This window comes from Chaetodon auriga, chromosome 9 (genome assembly GCF_051107435.1).
Source record: "Chaetodon auriga isolate fChaAug3 chromosome 9, fChaAug3.hap1, whole genome shotgun sequence".
NCBI classification, from domain to species: Eukaryota; Metazoa; Chordata; class Actinopteri; order Chaetodontiformes; family Chaetodontidae; genus Chaetodon; species Chaetodon auriga.
The window spans coordinates 18825586-18845999 of NC_135082.1; the positions used below are offsets into that span (position 1 = coordinate 18825586).

The 20414-nt window shown below is 43.1% G+C and overlaps 2 protein-coding genes across 15 annotated transcripts in view; one reads left to right on the forward strand and one right to left on the reverse strand.

The window, feature by feature from the left end:
* map7d3 (MAP7 domain containing 3) overlaps positions 1-4976 on the forward strand; it is a 28014-nt gene extending 23038 nt beyond the window's left edge. For 12 of the 13 annotated variants that reach the window (XM_076738607.1, XM_076738609.1, XM_076738611.1 and 9 more), the window contains 5 exons: positions 8-58; positions 139-217; positions 380-548; positions 1586-1878; positions 1965-4976. In XM_076738607.1, the coding sequence (XP_076594722.1) occupies positions 8-58; positions 139-217; positions 380-548; positions 1586-1878; positions 1965-1972 (600 nt within the window). In that variant the 3' untranslated portion in view covers positions 1973-4976. The remainder of the gene's footprint in view (positions 1-7; positions 59-138; positions 218-379; positions 549-1585; positions 1879-1964) is intronic. The other variant, XM_076738608.1, reaches the window with a different exon arrangement.
* A 53-nt stretch (positions 4977-5029) lies between these two features.
* Positions 5030-18309, reverse strand: fhl1a (four and a half LIM domains 1a). 2 transcript variants are annotated; one of them, XM_076738622.1, is made up of 6 exons: positions 18231-18309; positions 8908-9089; positions 7546-7723; positions 6603-6772; positions 6219-6405; positions 5030-5743 (listed from the first exon to the last, which is right to left on the reverse strand). In XM_076738622.1, the coding sequence occupies exons 2-6, from the start codon at positions 9061-9063 to the stop codon at positions 5589-5591; spliced, it is 846 nt and encodes a 281-aa protein (XP_076594737.1). In that variant the 5' UTR covers positions 9064-9089; positions 18231-18309; the 3' UTR covers positions 5030-5588. The 2 variants fall into 2 exon arrangements, with proteins under 2 accessions (XP_076594737.1, XP_076594736.1); XM_076738621.1 differs by lacking the exon at positions 18231-18309 and adding an exon at positions 11756-11858 and having other exon boundaries at positions 5451-5743.
* Between the last annotated feature and the right edge of the window lie 2105 nt (positions 18310-20414).

A 20414-nucleotide genomic window follows, 5' to 3' on the forward strand; every position in this document is an offset into this window, starting at 1 on the left:
CCTCCAGAGAATTGAGGAGATAATGAAGAGAACAAGAAAAGGGGACCAAAATGACAAGGTGAGCTCACGTCCATTCGGCCCGTGTTTCTCAAAGTGTCTGCGATACTGAATGTTAACACGTTTGCGTCTCCTGCATAGAAGGATGCAGGCGATGACGATAAATGCTCGCAGGACAATGAAGAGGAGGGACTGGACCAGATGAACTCTGAAACCCTGAGTAAGTGGTCCGGGATATCAGAGTACATGATTCATATACGCGTCGGTGAAGGTGCGTGTCCTTCTCTGTATGTTGGTTTGCATATGCTTTGCACAAATGGCTTGTTTGTGTGAATTTACATAACTCTCGATGTGACTTATGACCCGTGTCTTCTGATCCAAGGCCAGATGGATGATATGACCATGGAGGCCGAGGCAGATTTGTGCGGTCTGTCCTCTGGCGAGCCGGTGAAACAACGAGAGGAGCCCCTGGGCAGCGTGAATGGAAAACCAGAGACCGACGACAAGGAGAATAACAATGGCATAAGCACAGATGAAACTCAGGCAGTGAGGTATGACTTCAGAACAGCTGATGAATCCTGCACAGAAACTGACAGTGTTTAATTAACTGCTGAATATAGTTTATGATTTGTGCAGACCAGATGAGATTTTTTTTTTATGCATATCAAAACACCCACAGCTGTTGGTTTGTATCCAATATCCTAATTCAAAGAGCCTCACATTAGCTTTCCAGGAAAGCTCCAGTTTTATCACATTCACATCACAGGACGCTTGTTTCATAATTTCTTAATATATTACAGTGCCCTTGCCTTGCGAGGCAGATGGACTCACAAGATCACATGAGATCACGCAGGAATCCATCTTGCCAGACTCCAAGTGATGTGCTTGTGTCTGAACCAATCGCTGTCTTACAGGCGTGATTTAGGTGTTGAGACAGCGAGAAGCTTGAAGTTTTCGTTTGAAAGCAGCAATGCCGCCTCCTACAGAGGTTAGCGTAGGTGCTGCTGTAGCATCCGAAGTGTATTTCTTCATTGAAAGGAGAGCAAAGAAAGGTCCTGAAGGCTTTACTCAATGGAAAACATGTTTGCTCTCTTCTCCCGACTGGCTCCGGCTCTGTCATGTGGTCCCCTGATTGGTTGATGTAGCCCATGATAGACAGATGGTTCATCCAAGTATTTTTTGAAAGTTGTCTGTGCTTTTTCCAAACTGTTTCCCAGCATGATTTCTCAGATCATCCTGTGTAATAAACCATCTGGTATGTTCAGTTAACAGCATCCAGCTGTTTAAGAAACCCCTTTAAACTGTATCTGTGCCCCATTTTAAGGGTTTTCTTCCTCATTAGGACAGATTTGGTTCGGGGGTGAGTGCCACAGGCTGCGTAGGAAAGTGTTGAGGGTAACTAACCTGTTGTTGGTTTCAGCCTTGTTGAAATATGTAGAATAAACCAGACTTGTCCTTTATTGGTCTGGATTTCTTTCTGTCACTTCTCCATCTCATAACTTGTGAGAAATGTGTCTTGTCACCTCCCAGAATCACTTTCCTAACCGCCTCCCACGACCTCTTTTCCCCCTTCTCGTCTCGTCTCCAGTCCAGTCCCAAAGGGCCGCCTCGTTGAGGGCTCGGAGTTCCTGAATGAGCAGGACTCTGCCAAGGTGGGTTTGGTCTCAGGTCTCAACGGTAAATCCAACCAATGGAGCTTTGAGGAACTCATTGACCTCAACGTCCACTCCAAGACTCGGCCCCTCATCGAGGCAGAGGGCTGTAACCAGGTCTTGATTAACTGTGACGGGAGCTCAGATGGGACCAGGGTAGCCTTCGAGGACAAGGGAGCCCCCGTCAACACCCTGCATTCCTCTAATCAACCCATAGAAGCCCTGTCAGGTGAGGAGCCACTCTTATTTGGCAATGTGCACTTTTAGACGTACTTTTGTTAACATGGATAACTCTTTCCTCTTTTGTCTCTGCAGAAATCTGATGCTGCAGCTGTCGCTGAGAAGCCTCTTACTGTTGCACTCATAAAGTTCCTCTCCCGCTGAGCTCCTTTAAGAAAAAAAAAAAAGTCCTCTACCAGTTCTGAACAGCTTCCTTCTCTTTCTCCTCCTCCTCTTCTTGAGGGAGGCGCACAAGATAAAGTGGAAAGACCACCCCAAGTGTTACATTTGCACCCTAAATGATGTGCAAACAGATATTAAAATGATATAAATATATTAAGAAAACATTACACTTCAGGGAAATTCCATATATTCCTCCAACAGGCTCACTTCGGGTCTCTTTCCTCTTCCTCTTGTGTTTAGTTCCTCTGTTTTTTTTCTATGTTATGTTCAATTATAATGATGTTTTTTAAGAGTTTCGTCTTCGTCAGGGGTGCGTTGTTGTTGTAATTTATTAATTTTGGCTTCTTTGTTATTGTAATTATTGTTATCATAGTCTTTTTTTCTCATATGAGAATATTCCAGGACACATGAGGTTAATGTCATGAGTTCAAGGAAGGTTAATACATTCTGTTGTGTCGGAGGTTTGGGTGCGGATAGCATACCAGGTTTTGCATGTGATTCATCTTAATTTACTTGACCGGCTGCTTGTGGCAGCATCCAGCAGATATGGCCTTACCATTTTTTCCCAACTTTGAATTTTGAAGTGTGAATATACTAAAACGCTTGTTCTGAGGATCATACACACAGTCTAGCTATCGTCCGTCATGTGCTTCGACTTCAGAGTGCATCCTGTGTTCATACTTCACAGATCTCTGTTCCTTCAGGCCCAGTTTAAATGCATAACACACACACACACACACACACACACACCCGTCTCCCAGCTTCTGTCATCATGTGTTTCCTTCTTTTGGCCGCTAGAGGGCTTCAGGAGCACAGCGCTGACAGTTCAATGTGAAGCTGATGAGTGTTGAGGTTCATGACAACACTGTAGTGAATTCATATGTTGTTGAGTGAAGTTTCAGCAGTCTGTTGGTTTAGGGCTTCTGGTCCGTGTATGTTTTGTTATTTTCTACATTTGTATATAGAATTTAAGTTTACTAACACACACAACATTGTCATTTCCATCAGAATCTCATCCAGTTTCCTTAAGTGACGACTCCACCGACGGCATCTGTACGACAGAAGTGTTTGAGTAACCGTAACTAACACACTAACACGACTCACAGGTGAAGTCCATCACTTTCATTCATAGCTGCTTCTGAGCTTCTGAAGATGGTTTGCGTTTGTTACTGAGTTCACCTTTACTGAAACTAAAAATGATCTGATGTTAACTTGAGCTTCACCAACACATCCGCCTGCTCTTTTCCACCCTTCCTTCTGTCTGTGCGGCTCCTTCATTAGCTACCTTTACTTCCCGCTAACCTTCTTTGAAGAGTCCCAACACACTAGCTGCTACACCTGACAAAATGCATTTCAGCTATTTTTTTATAATATAAAATTTGGCTGTTTGTTTATATATGAAAATACATTTCTACATATATTTAAGTGTTATCGTATTGTGTATATAATCAGTATTAGGCAAATGAAGCCATGTTTAGGACGGGGTGGCGTCAGGATGTGGATAATTGAAGTCTCTGTGTATGTGACTGTGCTGTAAGTTAGGTTTCTGTTGGACTCGTGCCCTGTGACGGGGGGTAGTCAGGTTACGTTTGGGCAGCCTGGAAACCCACCCACAACAAGCCCTCTTCCACAAGAGCTCTGCAAAACAAGGGGCCAAGCAGGGACCCACTATATGTTTCTCAAAGTATGTGTATTTGTGTGTATGTTTGAGAGCTTTCAGCCTCTTATTCCCAAGCCCTGATTCTGAATATTGCCTCACAGAGACTTAACGAGGGGACACTTTGGTGGCGAGCAGAGTCGTGACAGCGCTTAGCAACACGTTTTACCCATGATAAGAGTCATGGCTGTGCCTCTTTATGATGCGTTTAATGTCATCAAAATGTGTTTAATATTATGTCAAAGGATGTGGGGGTGCTGGTGGATAGTTATGGAGGGCATATCAGCTCAGGTCGCAACTATTCTTTGTAGTATGAGGCACAATATGACGTGGGTCAGACTTGTTTTCCATACTGTTTTTTGTCTCCTCTGCATCTCTCATGGGTTGTGTTAAAATCTTGAAATTCCCTACCCTTGACTAATGCAAGCACGACATTTGGGGACCTTGATTTTTTCTGCCTTTTTCTCTGCCGGCTTTCATCCCCCTCTTGCTAACTAAAATCTCTTTGTACATAAAGACTAGAGGCTTTCGATGTCAGCTTTGATCAATAAGCTCAAAGAATGTAACCGACTCCAGACACCGTCCTTCATTATTTACCATGTCTCTCAGAGCTGCCCGCTTTTAGCTTCCATGCATTATTCATGTAGAAGACTTGAGACTGTTTGCACTGTCGCAGAATGCTTGCTAAGTTTAAAGGATGGTTACAGAGGAGCAGCTTTACTGTACAGGCTCGTAGGAGAGTTGTGTGAAATTCTGGAGGTAACAATCATTTGTCTGCGCTTTGTTCCTTCCCAGACGGTCTAGAAGTCAGTCACTCATAACCCAATACTTGCCTACAACCCAGACTCCCCCCCGAAACCTTTCCTACTCCCCTCTCCGCTCGTGAGTAGCACCTGTTGGGGGGGCTGTTGTAGCTGCTGCTTGAACAGATACTGTATCTATTCCAGGTCCTGCTGCATCTTTGAGGGCTCGAGCGCAGAGCCGACTGCTCTTCGTCCTCAACGTTGTCTATAATAATAGGATAGAACGGTGCCTTAGATTGAGATTTAGTATTTTTATTGTATCACAGTTGAGTAAGAAAGCTTGTCCTTACCTCGGCCTCGACAATCAGTCTACCCAACCAGGGCAACTTAATGAATATGAATATTTCTCTGGAAGATTTACCAACCTAACAACGTCCTGTCCACCAATAAGATTTGTACTGTAAATATATCTAAAGTGTACTGAGATGATACAAACTGTTAAAACAATAAAGTCTTGCAAAAATACCCCCATGTTGCCATGTTTTTTCAATTTCTCGCCATAGAGAAACAAGAGACTTCACATCGCGTCCTCCTTTATTCTTGTTGAATCTTTAACTTCACTCATAAAGTCTTGAGTACACAAGCAGTTTATAATTTAGCATCAAACTCTCTAAAATGTTTTTGTCAGTTCTCATAATCCGTTCAAACTGTCCGACGTAACATAATTAATCAAAGCTGGTATGTATGAGCAGCAGTATGCATGTAAGAAGCGCATTATTATTCTCTGAAAGATTCCAGTAAGGCACGGAAAAGACGTCTGTCTCACACGGCTGACCAACAGTGCACATCACAACCCCACAAAAGAAGTTCTGCTGCCATGTTAGTATCAGACATCGACCAAGTTGCAGTAACGTATGGAGATTAATGATTCAGGCTAATGCATAGTTAGGAGAAATAACCTTGTCTGTCAACTGCATAGAGAGAAGTTTCACTAAAACTGACTCTTTTTTTATGCTAATTCAGAAACAGACTAACACTTCTGTTATTAACTAACACTCCAAAAGCTGCTGAACTCGTAGTCAGTTTTGGTGTAATTCCCCTTTAGACAGCGACCCTCTGCACAGCTGATTGTGCAGCTCACAGCTTCTTGGCACAGTCGGGGCAGTAGATGTGCTCTCCATTGATGACGAAGCGCTTGTTGGCCAGTGAGAGGGAGCACTTCTTGCAGTTGAAGCAATACTCATGCCAGGAGTATCCCTCGTAGTTCACCACATTGGTGCCGTGGCCGAAACCTACAGAGACAGAGGGACATCCGTCAGTCAGCTGAAGACAGGTGAGGCGAAACCCAGACCTCCTCTTTACAGGATTCCTGTGGTTTGTTCTAATATTCAGCACAGATTGTTCTTAAATTATGAAAAGACTGACAGCTTAACTGAGAAATCAAACCTTTTTAAATCTTTACTGGTATCTTTAAACCAGGAAGTCTGATTTGCAGCATTTGCTAACTACTGCTGAACAAAGTGAGCTACAATATGTTAACTCAGGTTTCAGATATACTTTTGCCTCAGTTCAGATCAGAGCACAATAGAAACTTAATTATTTTACACATCTGTAACAACGTAATAGTTAATATTGGAACATTTATGCTCCAATATGTTGAACTGTTTGTTTGCATGACAACAAATTTTAATCCCTCCATGCATTCTCAACATATTAACGATAATCCTGGTATGAGTCTGCAGCAGAAATCGTCTATGCTGCTCTGACCTGTGATCGGGTTCTTGCAGCCATGGCACTTCTTGGCCACGTCGGTCTTGAAGCAGTCCACGCAGTAAACGTTGTTCTCATGGGAAGTGAAGCGAGCTCCCGCCAGAGGTTTACGGCAGGTGTGGCACACGAAACACTCAGAGTGCCAGGGCTGGTCCTGGTAGCTGATCCCCCCAGAGGTGATGGGCTAAGAGGGGCAGAGGAGCGCTTTGATCATGATCTGAAACTCTGCACGGCTGGAGTATCATTCATTCTGCTGGAGGTGGGTATGAACCACCTGCACCACAGGACCCTTATTAAACAGTTTGAGACTCAAACAGAAGCAAACTAATGAATATTTTTACAAGCACAAAACACCCACAGTCCTATAATCATTGCTTGTACCTGCTTGCAGCAGAAACATTTCTTGGCAAACTTCTTGTCGTGGCAGGGGGCGCAGTAGATGTCGTCGCCCTTGGTGAGGAAGCTCTGTGTCCGGATTGGCTGCTTGCACTCAAAGCAGGTGAAGCATTCCTCGTGCCACACCTTGTTCTTGTACTCCACATTCTGGGATCCTAAAAGCACAAATGCAGGATAAAACCGACCATTCGGGCTGAAAGTTGGTGGAATTCAGCACTTTATCCCACACTGTCCGACATTATTACCTGTATAAACTTTTCACCAGCTTGTTCCATCTCTTCATTGAAGCTTCGTTTTTTTTTTCTATCATTTATTTTACACATTTCTCTACATATTTGGTGTCTTTGGTAAGCTGGCCACTGCTCAGTGAGGATTTAACGGATATTGATTGGCACAAATGAGGAAGCTGACTACTCTAGGACTTCTGATGTAATCGATAATAATAACTTGTATTTATGTTGCATTTGATTCAATTACACAGGACTTTATGGAGAGCAAAACAATTTCATAGAGGGGTCCAGACAGAGGTCAGGCACAGCAAAACAGCATTACAAAGAAGTAAAAGGCCCTGATGTCAGTATAAATCTAAGTCTTCTCTTTCTTTAGAGCTCCTAAAAATTGCTTTTTATTTCTCTGTAACATGAAATATGTGTAACTGAATAAGCAGCAATGAAAGTTAAGTTTAGAAAGAACAGCTTAGCGTATTATTTATGAAGAAATCTTGCTTCAAAGCTCAGCCAATCGGCTCCATCGGGACTATGTGGTGTGTTTTGAAAAAGCCCTCAATTATCACCGGATTTTGATTTAGATGTTACTAAATCCTGAAGAATGTGACCCACTTCAAACCACAGAGACAAAAAACTCAAATAGAGAAACGTCTCAATCAAAGCAACCAAAAGTGTTTTCAGTGCCCAAAAGCAAACCCTACCTGGCATGACCACCTTGTAGCAGCCCTGGCAGCGGTTGCCGTCCTCCTTGGCGCCACACTTGCCACACATTATCTTGCCATCATCCCGGGCGCTGAACGGCTCAGAGGCCAGCGGCTTGTAGCACTTGGCACAGCGGAAACAGTCCTCATGCCAGTAGCGGTTCTTATGGTGCAGCTCCTGGACACAGAGAGGAGGCGCGTGGTGAGCAGAGGTGCCCTCACTCAGTCCTCATGCAGACCTCATTCAAGTGGAGTTTGTTTACTCATCATGTGGACTGAGGCTCGGGGCCAGAGTGCAGAACAAGTCCATGTGGCAGACATTAAAGCGGAGATGAAGTGAACTGGGATGTGGTGGGCCATGAAGGAGTTAAGGGGGTTTAGATGGTGGAAATGCAATATGCAGTATTTAAGCCCCCTTAGTGGTAATGACACGTCTTTTTCACACATTTAAACATCCGTGACGGAGCGGTGAGAGCTTTGCGGTGGCAGAGGCCGATGCTGGTGACAGACAAGTCGTATAAGAGCTTGAGACAGAGCTCTCTGGACAGATTAGAGGAAGCACAGGCATAGATACGTCCTCACTGTCTTTCTGTCACTTCCTGTCTTGTCATCTGTATTCCTGTAGAACCAAAAACATCCACAGTAGAGATCTTGAAATTCAAGACAGACAGGACTTTCACAGAAGACAGGTTGGCACAGTAGAGTGGGGGAAAGCACAGCTGTAATAAAACTGGAAACACTTGAATAAAACAGAGACATGGCCAGTGTTATTAGTCACATTATGAGACGTCAGAACGTCTCCTGAGGTCGACTAATCTTTGAGTTTCAGATGTTTTGTTAATGTATAAATCCTGTAAAAGTTCTCATTGTTAGCTCTTTGCGTTTCTCTCTGTCACGCTGGCACAGTAGATGATAAATAGATTTTTATTCTAATGTTGTGTCTGTAGAAATCCACAGAAACAAACAATAAATATGGAGCTACATACTATATATCATCATCACTAACAAAAAAATGCATCGTTAAAAAGCATTTTAAAAGGCCCATTTTGCTTATCTTGTTACAATGTTACGCTTTGGAAACACAACAATTAAAAAGTGACTAAAAAGATTCAAATTACTAGTTTATTCTTAGACAGATAATATGTGGGTGCACAAAACTTTTAGCATCAAAATGCATTTAAAGTACTAAAGGTAAAAGTCCTAATTATGCAGAAGCACCTCAAAATTGTACTTAGGATGAGTACTTCATCACTTTCCTGTCTCCTGTTGTCTTTTCTGTCCTTTATTTCGTTGCTTTGGTCACTCCCTCCTTCACTCATTCATCCTTTTTCTTCCAATCACACACTCACACTGTGTTTTCACCTTGGCGTCTGCACCAATGGGGCGTCTGCACTCCGCGCAGGTGTTGGCGCAGAGCTTATCGAAGCACTTGGTGCACACGTGCTTCTCGTCCTTCTTCACGTATTTCTTCCCATGCAGGTTGTCGCGGCAGTAGTAGCAGTCGAAGCGGTCGGTCATGGTGGAGGTGAGATAACTCCTGGGACCTGTGGAAACACAGTGTCAGACAGCGGCCTGCACAGCCTCCACCCTCCCCTCATGAGTGTATGCTTCCTTTAGACGCCAGATGGGGACAGTGTTGCCTTTTCTAACCTCCCCATGAGTCTCTGCACAGTGCAAGTCAAAGCTAGAGGGTCCCCTTCAGCAATGATGGAGACAGCTGATATGAGCACTTAATAAGAACACGAAGATGCCCGGGGCTGTAAACGTGACCTCTGTAGGCTAAAATGCAAAACAAATATTTGAAATTGTACATTTTTTTTTACGTTCTGTCCCTTTAATATCAGTTGGACACAGTGAGATGCAGCTCTTAACAGCTGCATACCGAACTGATGAGACAAGTGTGCGAGTGCGCCTGCAGACTTTTTATCAAGCTCTCCCTGGAAAGCTTAGGTCATATTTTTAGTCTGTCTGGTTCATTCCCGTCACCCCCCACAGACACACACACACATACATAAACACACCACCTGGGGGGGCTCTCTCTTTGGTCTGTATTTTGGCCGGGTCATTTTATTGACTGTTAGTGTAAACACTGTAAACTAAGTCGCTTTGCTTCTCCATCAACATTCCTGCGCTCCCATCGCAGGCGGCGTCCACTGGGAGCAGACTGGGTAGATTCCTGGAACAACTGCTGCGCATGGTGGAGGGTGTGGACATATTATGCTTTATCAACATCAATTTAACCCCGAAATGCCCACAGTGGAAATTTATAATGTCCCTTACAACATTTAAAGGACCAGCTGAGCACAAATCCACTGAAATTTCTTAAATCGGTCAAAGTTTGAGGCTACAGTGCAAGTTTTTCCTTAACATCCTTGCTTTAGTTATTACAAGGGCTCATAGGAACCTGTATGTTCCCTGGTGAAAAACATTGAAATGAGTAACCCCGTGTGACTAACAACTAAATATAGGATGATGCAGAAGTGGCTCAGGAATCTCAAAAACTGCAAGTCGTTATATCAAATGATCGGTACCAAAGCATTTCAATAACATGTGCTTCGATCCATCTGATATTCAGCATGTCAAACAAATGTTTAACTTATTTTTGGGATATTTAAAGGAAAATCAGCTTTGTGTCCTAATTAAAGCATGATAAATGTGTTAAATCAAGCATTTTAAATTTGTCATGTCTTGATAGCTTCAAGTTTTTTAACAGAAGACACTGTGGGACACTAAATACGCACAGTCGTTAGTCATAAACGGGTTAAAGTCTCTCTCTCTCACAGGATGTCGGGGGGAGCAGCTGAACAGTGTCTGAACTTTAGCAAAAGTGATTTATACAGATATCATTTTAATCTGGTCGGGACAACAGGAGCGATGGAGGAAACAATGGGTGGAATGGCATTTTGTCAGAGTAACCAGGGGAACAAGGAAAATATTTATGAAGGGAGGCTGCAGTAGCTATTTAAGTGGGATGTGGTAAACAGTGGAAGAGATGAGCCTCCCGGGGCGTGGTATGCACCCCTGCTGCGTGTGGATGGGTAGATGGGAGAGCGTTTGGAGCCCAGCTGTGCTGTGGGGATAAAGACCGGGCTGAGGACTGAGCCCTGACACGCCCCACTCACCTAAACTCACCTCCTAGCAGCACTTCATGAGGTTAAAACAGGACAAATCCCCCCAGTCCAGCACAGTCAAATCACGTACACAATGCTCGGGTCTCGTTACTGAACCCAGTCGGCCCAGAGATCTATTTTAGACACGCACTCTCTATTTAAAGTGCATTGACCTTCCAGAGGGGATAAATGGAGATGGATGCAGAGTGGTGACTACTGGGACTGTGCAGCTGAGATGTGTTCAGAGCTTTAATCTTTTGTCATAAGCAGCATGACAGCTGCCCCGTGTCAAACAGGCATGGTATGTACATATGCTCAGACGTAGAGGGAATGGATTATGCCACCGTGATCCCTTTGGGAAGCAGGAAAGGTCAATATGAGACCAGTTTGAGAGGTGAGTCAGAGCGGTGTGGGATCAAAGGCGGTGTGTGAGCCAAATGAACAGCTACATTTACAATTCAAACCCTGGAACAGGCTGTTAGTCTTTCTACAACACGTCATTTCACTGCACAAAAAACTTAAATAGTCAAATTTATTCCCACTGAGCATGAAAAAAAAAGGCATTAATGAATTTTTGGTCCCTCTACGAGTTCATTTTTCATTGTAATGAACTTCATATGCAAAGTAACACAATGTGGTTTATTTTTAAAAGTCTGAATCTGTACCAGTGCATCAATATAACACAAATATAATGGAATGAATTAAATCTCCCCAAGCAGGGACGGGTTTCAGATTTTAGACATTAAATCATGGTCTTTCATTTTGCTGGGAAAGATCGTTCAACAAAACCTCAACAAAAGCCCCAAAATGCTCTGCGGACCTCTGATCTGAGATTATATTATTATGAATTGTTGCTGTCTCGCGAAAAACACACGTGTTTCCTCGTGTGCAGAGAAACTTGTCCAACCTCTCAAGCTAAAAGAACATTTTAAAATTTATTGATGTTAAAAATTGTTGTACGAATTCACTTTACATCCAAGACAACTCTTCCTGAGCACTGAATGCAGCCATGCCAGTAGCAGACACATTTTGCACCTGGTAACACATTCAATAACCTATCTAGCATCCAAAGTTGTGACACCAGCTTTTTGTTATTTTACCTGAGTGTTTGTAGAAAGTCATGATCAGTTCCAGTCAGGAGCAGAAGAAGGAGAAAAGAAAGACAATGGAGTGACGGGAGGAGACAGTAGCATCCACAGAGGGTCAAACCCAGAGACCATTCGCCTCGTTATGTTATGGGGGGCTGTATATACCCCTCTGTGACCCACACACACCCCCGACCCCACGTCCAAATCCAACCTTCGGCCCTCCAGTCCTTTTTAGGATACGCATCGGAGAACAGAGCGGATGAGAGGGAGTGTGATGCTGAGGGGATAGATTAGGTGATAGAGATTGGATTCCACTGCTGTAACATCAGACGGTCAAAATAAAGAAAACACAGGCTTTAAATGATGGCCGTGTGGGATAACAGATGCTCCCACTGCCTCGACAAAAGATGTTTTGTTTGAGAGTTCAGAACATGTTCAGATGACGTATTGGATCAATCGACATCGTAACTCAAAGCGGTGACTCAAAGGAGGATCGAGCTGATAACAGCGACTGAGCTGACGAGCGTTATATGAGCATCTCTGCTTATATCTTCATGACTGTGTGTGTGTGTGTGCATATATACTGTATGTCAGACTTTCCATAAGAAAAATATGCTCAACTATAAAGCGAGCCAGAGTAGAATATTGTAGAATGGGAGAAAGAAATGAGTGTCAGTGATGAATTTTTCTCTCTGTTATCTCTGTGATTCTTACTCCAAGAGAGAATATTTCCTTTAAAGCCTCCAGAAACTCTCCGTGCTGTCCTGACAGAAAGGCAAGAAGACATGAGGAGTCCTCTCAGCACAGTGGAAGGATGTCCTCATCCAGCTCTGCTCGATCCGCTCAGACTGACACCAGCTGTCACTAAAGGTATGATTAACAAGTTTTGAGTTTAACTTTATTTTAACTGCTATTCCTCTGTGGTTTCATTCTCCGTCTCATCTTATGCACTGTCTTTATCTTCATCCTTATTCTATCTTACAATCATTTTCTATGTGAAGCACTTGATGCATGTGTTGCCTTTGTTGTAAAACAACAAGCTGCTATACAAATAAAGTTTTTTTTATTATTGTTATTGGTATTATTTACACGTCCAGCAGTTATGGAACAACATAAGCATTTATTTGGAGTCGTGCTTCAGCTCACCTGATGAGTGCTGGTCCAATATTCTCTCCTTTTAGCTCCGCTTTGGGTCTCCACCACCTCCTGAGGGAAATATCTGGCTCTTTAACGGTTAAATGCTCCAACATGTTCACCAGAAAGTCGCTAACTATGCCTGTCTGCTGTTTGGTGCTGAGCAGCTGGTGTGCAGTGATGTTTTTTAGAGATTTTTCACTGAAATCAGCTTCCTGCCGTGACCGAAAACTACGCTGTGCTAAACACTTGAGTTACCTAAAACTGCTGCAGAGTCAGATGACTGTGCATTAATCACTTTTATCACATTACATTCAGTCATTTGAGCCACTGTTCTCCTAAAAATACTTATCATAGCTGCATATATTCAGTTTAATGTGGACATTTCTGTTGCTGCCAACTAACAATAATAATCAAAACCATCAGCATCATCATCACCACCATTATATTCTGCAGCAGAGCAAATGTGGCTCCACTTTACTCTGATTGTTTCGGGCCTGCAGAGTCAGACGAGCTCACACACAGACGTTTAGGATCATAATGGGAATTAGAGGAGACCAAGAGCCTCAAGAGTCTCGGAGAGGAAACGAATTAGACTCATGACGAATTCACGGACCTCAGTTAAAAACCACAATGCTTTCCTTCTAAAAAGGGAAGAGTCATCGCTGAACTGTATTAAATAAACTTCTTCATACATCAAACACAAAACAAATCAATGCAGTTAGCCAGCGTGTGTGTGTGTGTGTGTGTGTGTAAAGGGCAGCTGGTTGTAATTACAGATTTGATTTGGTCCATTACCGCAGAGCACAGCATTACGCTTGTCCTTTTATAATCTGTCACCTAATTACTCTAAACCCACAAAGACTAATTAACGAGCAGGAAGGCGCCATGACTCCCGGCCTACGAAAACCTCCCTCTGTGCTTCATCAGGAAATCTGTTCGTCCTCCTCTGTTTCTTCACACCAGTGTTAACATTTAAGATTTTTCTTGAATTAATAGCTTGTCATGATGCATTTCTCTCTGGTTCCATCATTCACAGCATTGAGTTAATGTGGATTTTGACGGTCAGAGGTTAAAATGAAATAAAAACACTATTATTTTTAATCTAACAGCTGACAAAATGATGATAATGATAATTAAGAATAACTGTGTGCACATCTGACCAATAAATCATAGGTCCAACAGTATCTTCGTTCAGTGAATAAATAAAGAGTTTGTAATGCAGAATAAAGTGCTTGAAGCCATCTAGAAACTCTGTTTCATTGTTAAAGATTCTGTCATTCAAGATACCAAAGTGCTACTGGAACCAATGGAAGCATAATTAGCTTTAGCATCAAAGGAGGATGTTGAAAGTACATCAAGTACATATCAAAGGTTTACAGCCAAACACTCATCAGGTGTTTTCTGAGGAAATATGATGTGACACATATTACTGTGCTCAATGTTGTATCATGAATATTAATATTAAGTCAATGCAGTAATTTTTTTTCTCAAATATTATTAACAACAAAATGCTGCATTCAAATGTCGTTCTATGAATCTGATAAAACATAATTCCTGCTTTCACATTTGACATAAACACCAGCAAAAGTTCAATGGCAGAATCATAAAATCATGAAAAACTAACTAACAAACTAACTTTTCTCACGTTTTGCCAGCCTACCTTATGTAACTAACATCTGTGTGTATACAAGCTGCTAAATTGGCTTTTTCAGCTTGTTTATGCTTTTTTTTTTTTCTTTTCTGACAGCACTGATATAAAGCACTTCTGGTCTCAGACTGTCCATGCTGCATATTAACAGTCTCGTCGGAGTAACCTGGTTAAATATGCAACTGGTGATGTGAGTAATTTCTCATTTTTATATTTGGAGAACAGAGCTTTAAAATCGTCCTTGCCGCTGATAATTAATGTGTGATTTTAGAAACTCATCCTATCGTGAGGCGCAATGATCATGAATTATGTGGCAGGTGCGGCCTCTTGGCTACAATCCCGTCACCTCTCACCTCTCAAAGTGGTATATGTGGTGTCTGCTTGCATACAGAAACAGGAAATCTGGCCTGTACTTGCTGAACAAATGAGAGGAAATCATTCAGTGTGACTGGAACAAGCACTCACACTCGATTCTAGGTTACCAGCAGCAACGAAAGCCTTGTCTGTGTGTCTGAGCGCTCACGTCTCAACAAGACCGCTTGCCCTGGACATCCATGTCAGTAACCTTCCTAATCGGGTTAGTGGGCAGACAGAGCAGTGACAGACGGAGCCACACTGTCTCTGTCAGGGGACTGGGTGACTCACCATGTACACACACACACACACGCACACAAACACAGTGTCAAGACAACAGGACATACACGCACGCTCTCATTTGTCCACACGCTGACCTGTATTACAACACGTACATAAGGTCAGTGCATGACTGGAGAAATCAGGGTGCGGCTGTGAGACCCAGACACACTGAGGTCAAATACGTGTGGACAAAAGGCCGCGAGGGGAGCTCTGCCAACACAGTAACACTCCTGTCCCACGGATATGGCTTGGGGTGTTGTTAACACACACATATTCACACACACTTCCAGATAAAGCCTTCACTGTCGGCCAGCGAACATTCAGCTCTCACTTGTCTCACATGACTCGAGCCTCTAAACACAGAGAACATCAGTCCAGGCAGACGTGCGGAGCGAAGAAGGAAGCTAACTGTGTGTTTGACTGTGGTTCAATATTTCAGTGAGGGTGTACATAAAACATCAGAAAACTTCAATTCTTCACGGACAGCGCTCGTCAATTTGAGGCTTTTCTTAACACTTGCGTCACTCAACCTTCAGGTAGTCAAAGTGGTACAAAGTCGTATTTTTGACACCGTTTTCTTTAATCTCACTGCCTTTGTCCTCCCACCACGAGCCAGGAGAGCATACATGTATTCATTTCTTAAAATCCCTTGTTTGAAAGTAAAGATGCATTTACTCAAGTTATGTATCTTAACTGTACTTTTACTTTACCTGAGTATTTTTAGCTTTCTTTCTTCTACTCCACTACATTTCATGGGGAAATAGACTTTATTTTTTACTCTATTACAGTTATCTGACAGCTTCTAGGCACTTTGCAGAGTAACTGTACATACAAAACTTATGATCTGCCTATAAAACATGAGCATTCTGATGATACATTCATCCATTTTTGGGTTGACTAATACTTAACAGAGTTTATTTGCACTGTGCTATTGATTCTTTAATGACGTACTGCATGAAACCACGAACACACTGGCTTGCTCTCTTACATAAGGCATCCAGCCCTCTCCTCATTTCTCTCTCCCTCTTTTATTCACAAAGTAATCATGTGCAATTCAGCTGAGGCTTTTTCATCTGGCTGAGGCTGGGAAAAGAGAGAGGATGGCAGTTCGACATCCACGAGAGAGAGAGAGAGTCCTGCCTCCGGTCAGCTCGCTCAGCCCACACGGACAAGCAAACAAGCAGCATTGCCTATTTAGGAGTAGTGAGCTGGACTGATGTTTCATGTGTTTCATCAACTCGGTCATCTAGACTCAGACACACCCTCTCTGTCTCTCTGCTCCATTTGCAAGAATGAAAGAAATGATGAATCCGTCTGTTCAACAAAAGCATGTCTCCAGGAGCGTCAAGCTGGGGGGGAAAATAGGTCTGAGTATCTGCGGGTCCTCATGCATGGAGGACCCACAGAGAAACTAGAAAGCATGGCTGGGGATTTGAGGAGGGGCCCATAGAGAACGCCCATGTGCAGGGTCCAGACTTTGGTGCTACAGCCCTGCATGTCTCTGCCTGATGGAGAGGAGACCTCACAGGCGCTGACGTACAACAGCTTCATTGAAGACTGATATAAATTATACATGACATACCAGGCTTTATGAATGAATAATGTGTGACTGCGTTTGTGCTGATTTTACATCAAAAATTTAAAATCAAAAGGCTCCTGAGATACACGTCTGAAAGTGGTTTATAAATTGCTGCACAAAAAAAGAGAGAAAAGGAGTAGGAGTCTTTTCAAGATGAAAGCGGCTTAATTCATTAGTCAGTGAAGTGCAAAGTTTTTATGGGTTTTGAAGGCTGGTGAAGTCATACTGGAGCCACAAGCAGGTCCAGTGTTGCCAGAGGAAGGACCATAATCTCCAAGTCTCTTTAATGACATCATGCACTCGGTTTGGCAGCGGCCCAAAGCAGAAGGGAGGAGACGTAACACTGATGTATGTTTTAACAGTTTCAACCCACACGTGGGCTCTGCTGTTCATTATACAGATGCCAGCAATACAATAACATCACTGCACACCTTTTGATCTACAAGATAAGTAGCTGTAGATCTGACGCAGTCCACTAAAGTCCTGCAGCCATTATTACCTGCTTGTACTGGAGCACATTAGATTGTACACTCAGACATTACATGTGTATGAGGGAGGGCTGACCCGGAACATTATAAGCTTTGTTATGTTGGTCCTTTTATTGCAGGGCTATTGCACAGGGTTACATTACATATGCTGTAGTGTGATACTGTGCTGATCAGTGATGGAAGGAGTATTAAGATAGCAGTAAAAGAAGTAAAAGTACCATTACCACACTGTGAAAATGCTTAATTACAAGTAAAAGCCCTACTTTCAATACTTTCACATCACTATTATCAGATTCTAATAACTGATGCTTTAACATTTAAGCATTACTGTACGTTTGGAGGCTTCAATGTGCATCATTTTATAAAGTAAGCACTGTTTGTATAATGTTAATGTGAAGAGTAACCAGCAAAAAAAATCTGCAAATAGAGTAAAAAAAACAACACTTATCTCCGAAATGTAACTGAGCATAAAATAACGGCCTATAGTACAAAATATGGTCAAATGCAAATACTCAAGTACTTCAAAATTGTACTTCAGTAGGCATACAGTAGTTGGGACTCACCCTCTAGCACAGACAAGAGTTTATTCCTATGATGAAAAGTTGAAAAGTTAGCTTTCTCCAGGACTCTGTATGATGGAAGCACAGAGATACAGGCAGGTGGACACAACAGGATCCACTGCAGTGCCAAACGAAGCGCATCACCTGTTGCGCAGCGCCGCAGCCCTGAATGATCAAGTGGATTAAAAGACTAAAAGAGGTTTGTCGCACATCTCATTACTTTTCAGACATGACACTCTGGGAAACTGAGGACGGGACTCTGAAATTATGTCCTAAACCTCCAGCCGATAAGATAATAACCGCCGTTGCGCATTTGGCGTAACCGTACTTAAATTGACCAAACAACAGCCTGCCGCGCTACCTGTTAAATACCACCTGAGGTTAACCGAGCAGCCGCCTGATAATCTGAGCTCAAACCCAGCGCTGGCTCTGGACTCACCTCTCCAAAGCGAACAGATGAGCGTCTTTCACTCGACACCAGCAGTGTGTCCGGTGGGCTTGGCCGAGAGGTGAAATGTGCGGAGGCAACGCAGCTTTAAAAGACAGAGGGAGCAGAGGGAGGAAAAAAAAAACAAAACTGCAGGACATGAGCCAAACTTCTGTGAGCTTTCATAAACAATGACCTCAACCAGGAATTTACAAGCTCCTTTAGCGAAGTTCTCATTGGCGCTGCGCTCCAAGCAAACAGAGGACGAAGTCATAACTTCATCATCAACGAGCACTGAGGCTTCACAAACACCTTCATGTGTCAGAGGCAGGTCTGCTGTGCAGCAATCCCCGCGTATATAAGTCATGATATTTATTGTCCCCACAATATTCTAACATCTCTGCTGTTTACAAAAGATGGGCTGAGTCCTCCAGTTGACACACTTTTGTCCTGCTCCTGGATCAGCCTCACTTGTCTCCTTCTTTGGTAATGAATAGAGGAATTACATCAAGATGACTCATTTCAAACTAAAGACACGCAGCCTGTAAACTTAACCCTCAAAGTTAATCCACTACAATCACACATGGATGATGAAATGCCCAAAAGGTGTTTCTGTTGTGTGACACGGATGCCAGCTTTTAGATCAGCGGCTCTTTCCATCGAGGTTTGAACTCGGTCCAAAGCATGTTACATAAAATCCAACAGTGAGGCTGAGGAAGAGGTGTGGGAGTGAGTGATGCAGGCACTCAGGGTTAAGAGCGCAAGGGAGGGTTTTAATGTTCCAAGGTCATGTCTGTTACTCTAACACCAGGCCAAAATATGACTTCCTATGACCCGCTGCTCCATTTCCCTGCAACAACATGCCGTAAATATGTCTTCTGGACCATGCGCGTCATGTACATTAGATCACTGTTGATGAGAGCCATGTGTTTGGTCTGTGCAGCTCCTTCTGTCATGAACATCTGGATGGAGGTCGTTTTATTGTGCACAGTTGCAAGAGTGAGGGCAGGTTATCATTTGATGGAAGGAGCATTTTATCCACACATTAAGAATCCAGAATTTATTGGATGAATTCATCTGCGGCAGAAGGTGTGCAGCATTGAACGTCTTCCCGGAGTGGCTTAATACTCAGTTTGACATGGGAGGACGAATCATGCATCAACAACAGCAGCTGTTGTGAGGAGAGAGCGGGAATCAGACCGTCCAGCTGAGACAGATAGCTGCTCAAGCCGGAGCTAAGTGGCCCTTTAAAACCACTGTTTCCTCCCTGGACTCTAACTCCACTATACAGACATTCTTGAGCAGACTGGAGGGAGTTGTGCCCATATTAGGACCATGTTACCTGATATCTGGCACAAATCGAGCCCTGGAGAATGAGACGGCATCAGTCGTGGCTGCGCAGGGTGCGGCTTTCATATGAATGCCACTCTGTCCCTTTATTGTGGACGGATGAGTGAAATTTGCTAATCACTTGATCATTTACAGCAAAAATAGTGGATCAATGTGTGATGCTTTGTAAGATCGGTGAGTGAGGAAATTGGGAGACTAAATTCAATAAATGCAGCATGAGAAGGAGGCGTTTAGCCGTCACACTCCAGAGATGCTTTGACACATGAAGGGTCTCAGAGTTAACCTGCAGCGAGGATGAACACACTAACCACAGGTCTGCTGTTACTGCACTGAAAAACATGCAGAATTTTAGCTGCAGTTTTCCACATTAGAGAAAAGATTCCTGCCATTTTAAGTCTGTAAAAACTAAACAGTATCTGAGTGTGAACCATCATTAACAGGTCGCATACGTCTGAAGGTCGTGAGCGGTTCAAGCAGGAAGTGTTTTTCTCCCCTTGGATTGTTTCTCTTGAACTTTTAGAGGCCTGAAGACAAACAAACCATTTTCTTTTCACAGCAGAGATACTGTATATTGTTTCATTGCTCCGTTCCTGCTCATCATCTCACACATTTATGTTTTGACCCTTTGATGGGAACCAGTGCGCAACTCTGCTTTAACCATCCCGCCCCAGTCTAAAGGCGACTTTATCCCTCTGGAATATTGAACAATCTTTAATAGCGTGTAAGCTGGGCTAACTGCCACATTTCAAAGCCGTGAAGATTATAAACCTGTTCTTAGCATAATGAGAAAATCCCTTCTCAGATTTACTGTATGCAACTCAAGTGAAATCACCGCTGGCACTAATC

Coding starts and splice junctions, on each gene's coding strand:
- fhl1a (XM_076738621.1), bottom strand. CDS start 11,777: ATGACTTTCTACAAACACTCAG. Junction 9,090..11,755: donor GACTTTCTACAAACACTCAG/GTAAAATAACAA, acceptor GTGTTTCCACAG/GTCCCAGGAGTTATCTCACC. Junction 6,406..6,602: donor AATGTTTCTGCTGCAAGCAG/GTACAAGCAATG, acceptor TGCCCCTCTTAG/CCCATCACCTCTGGGGGGAT.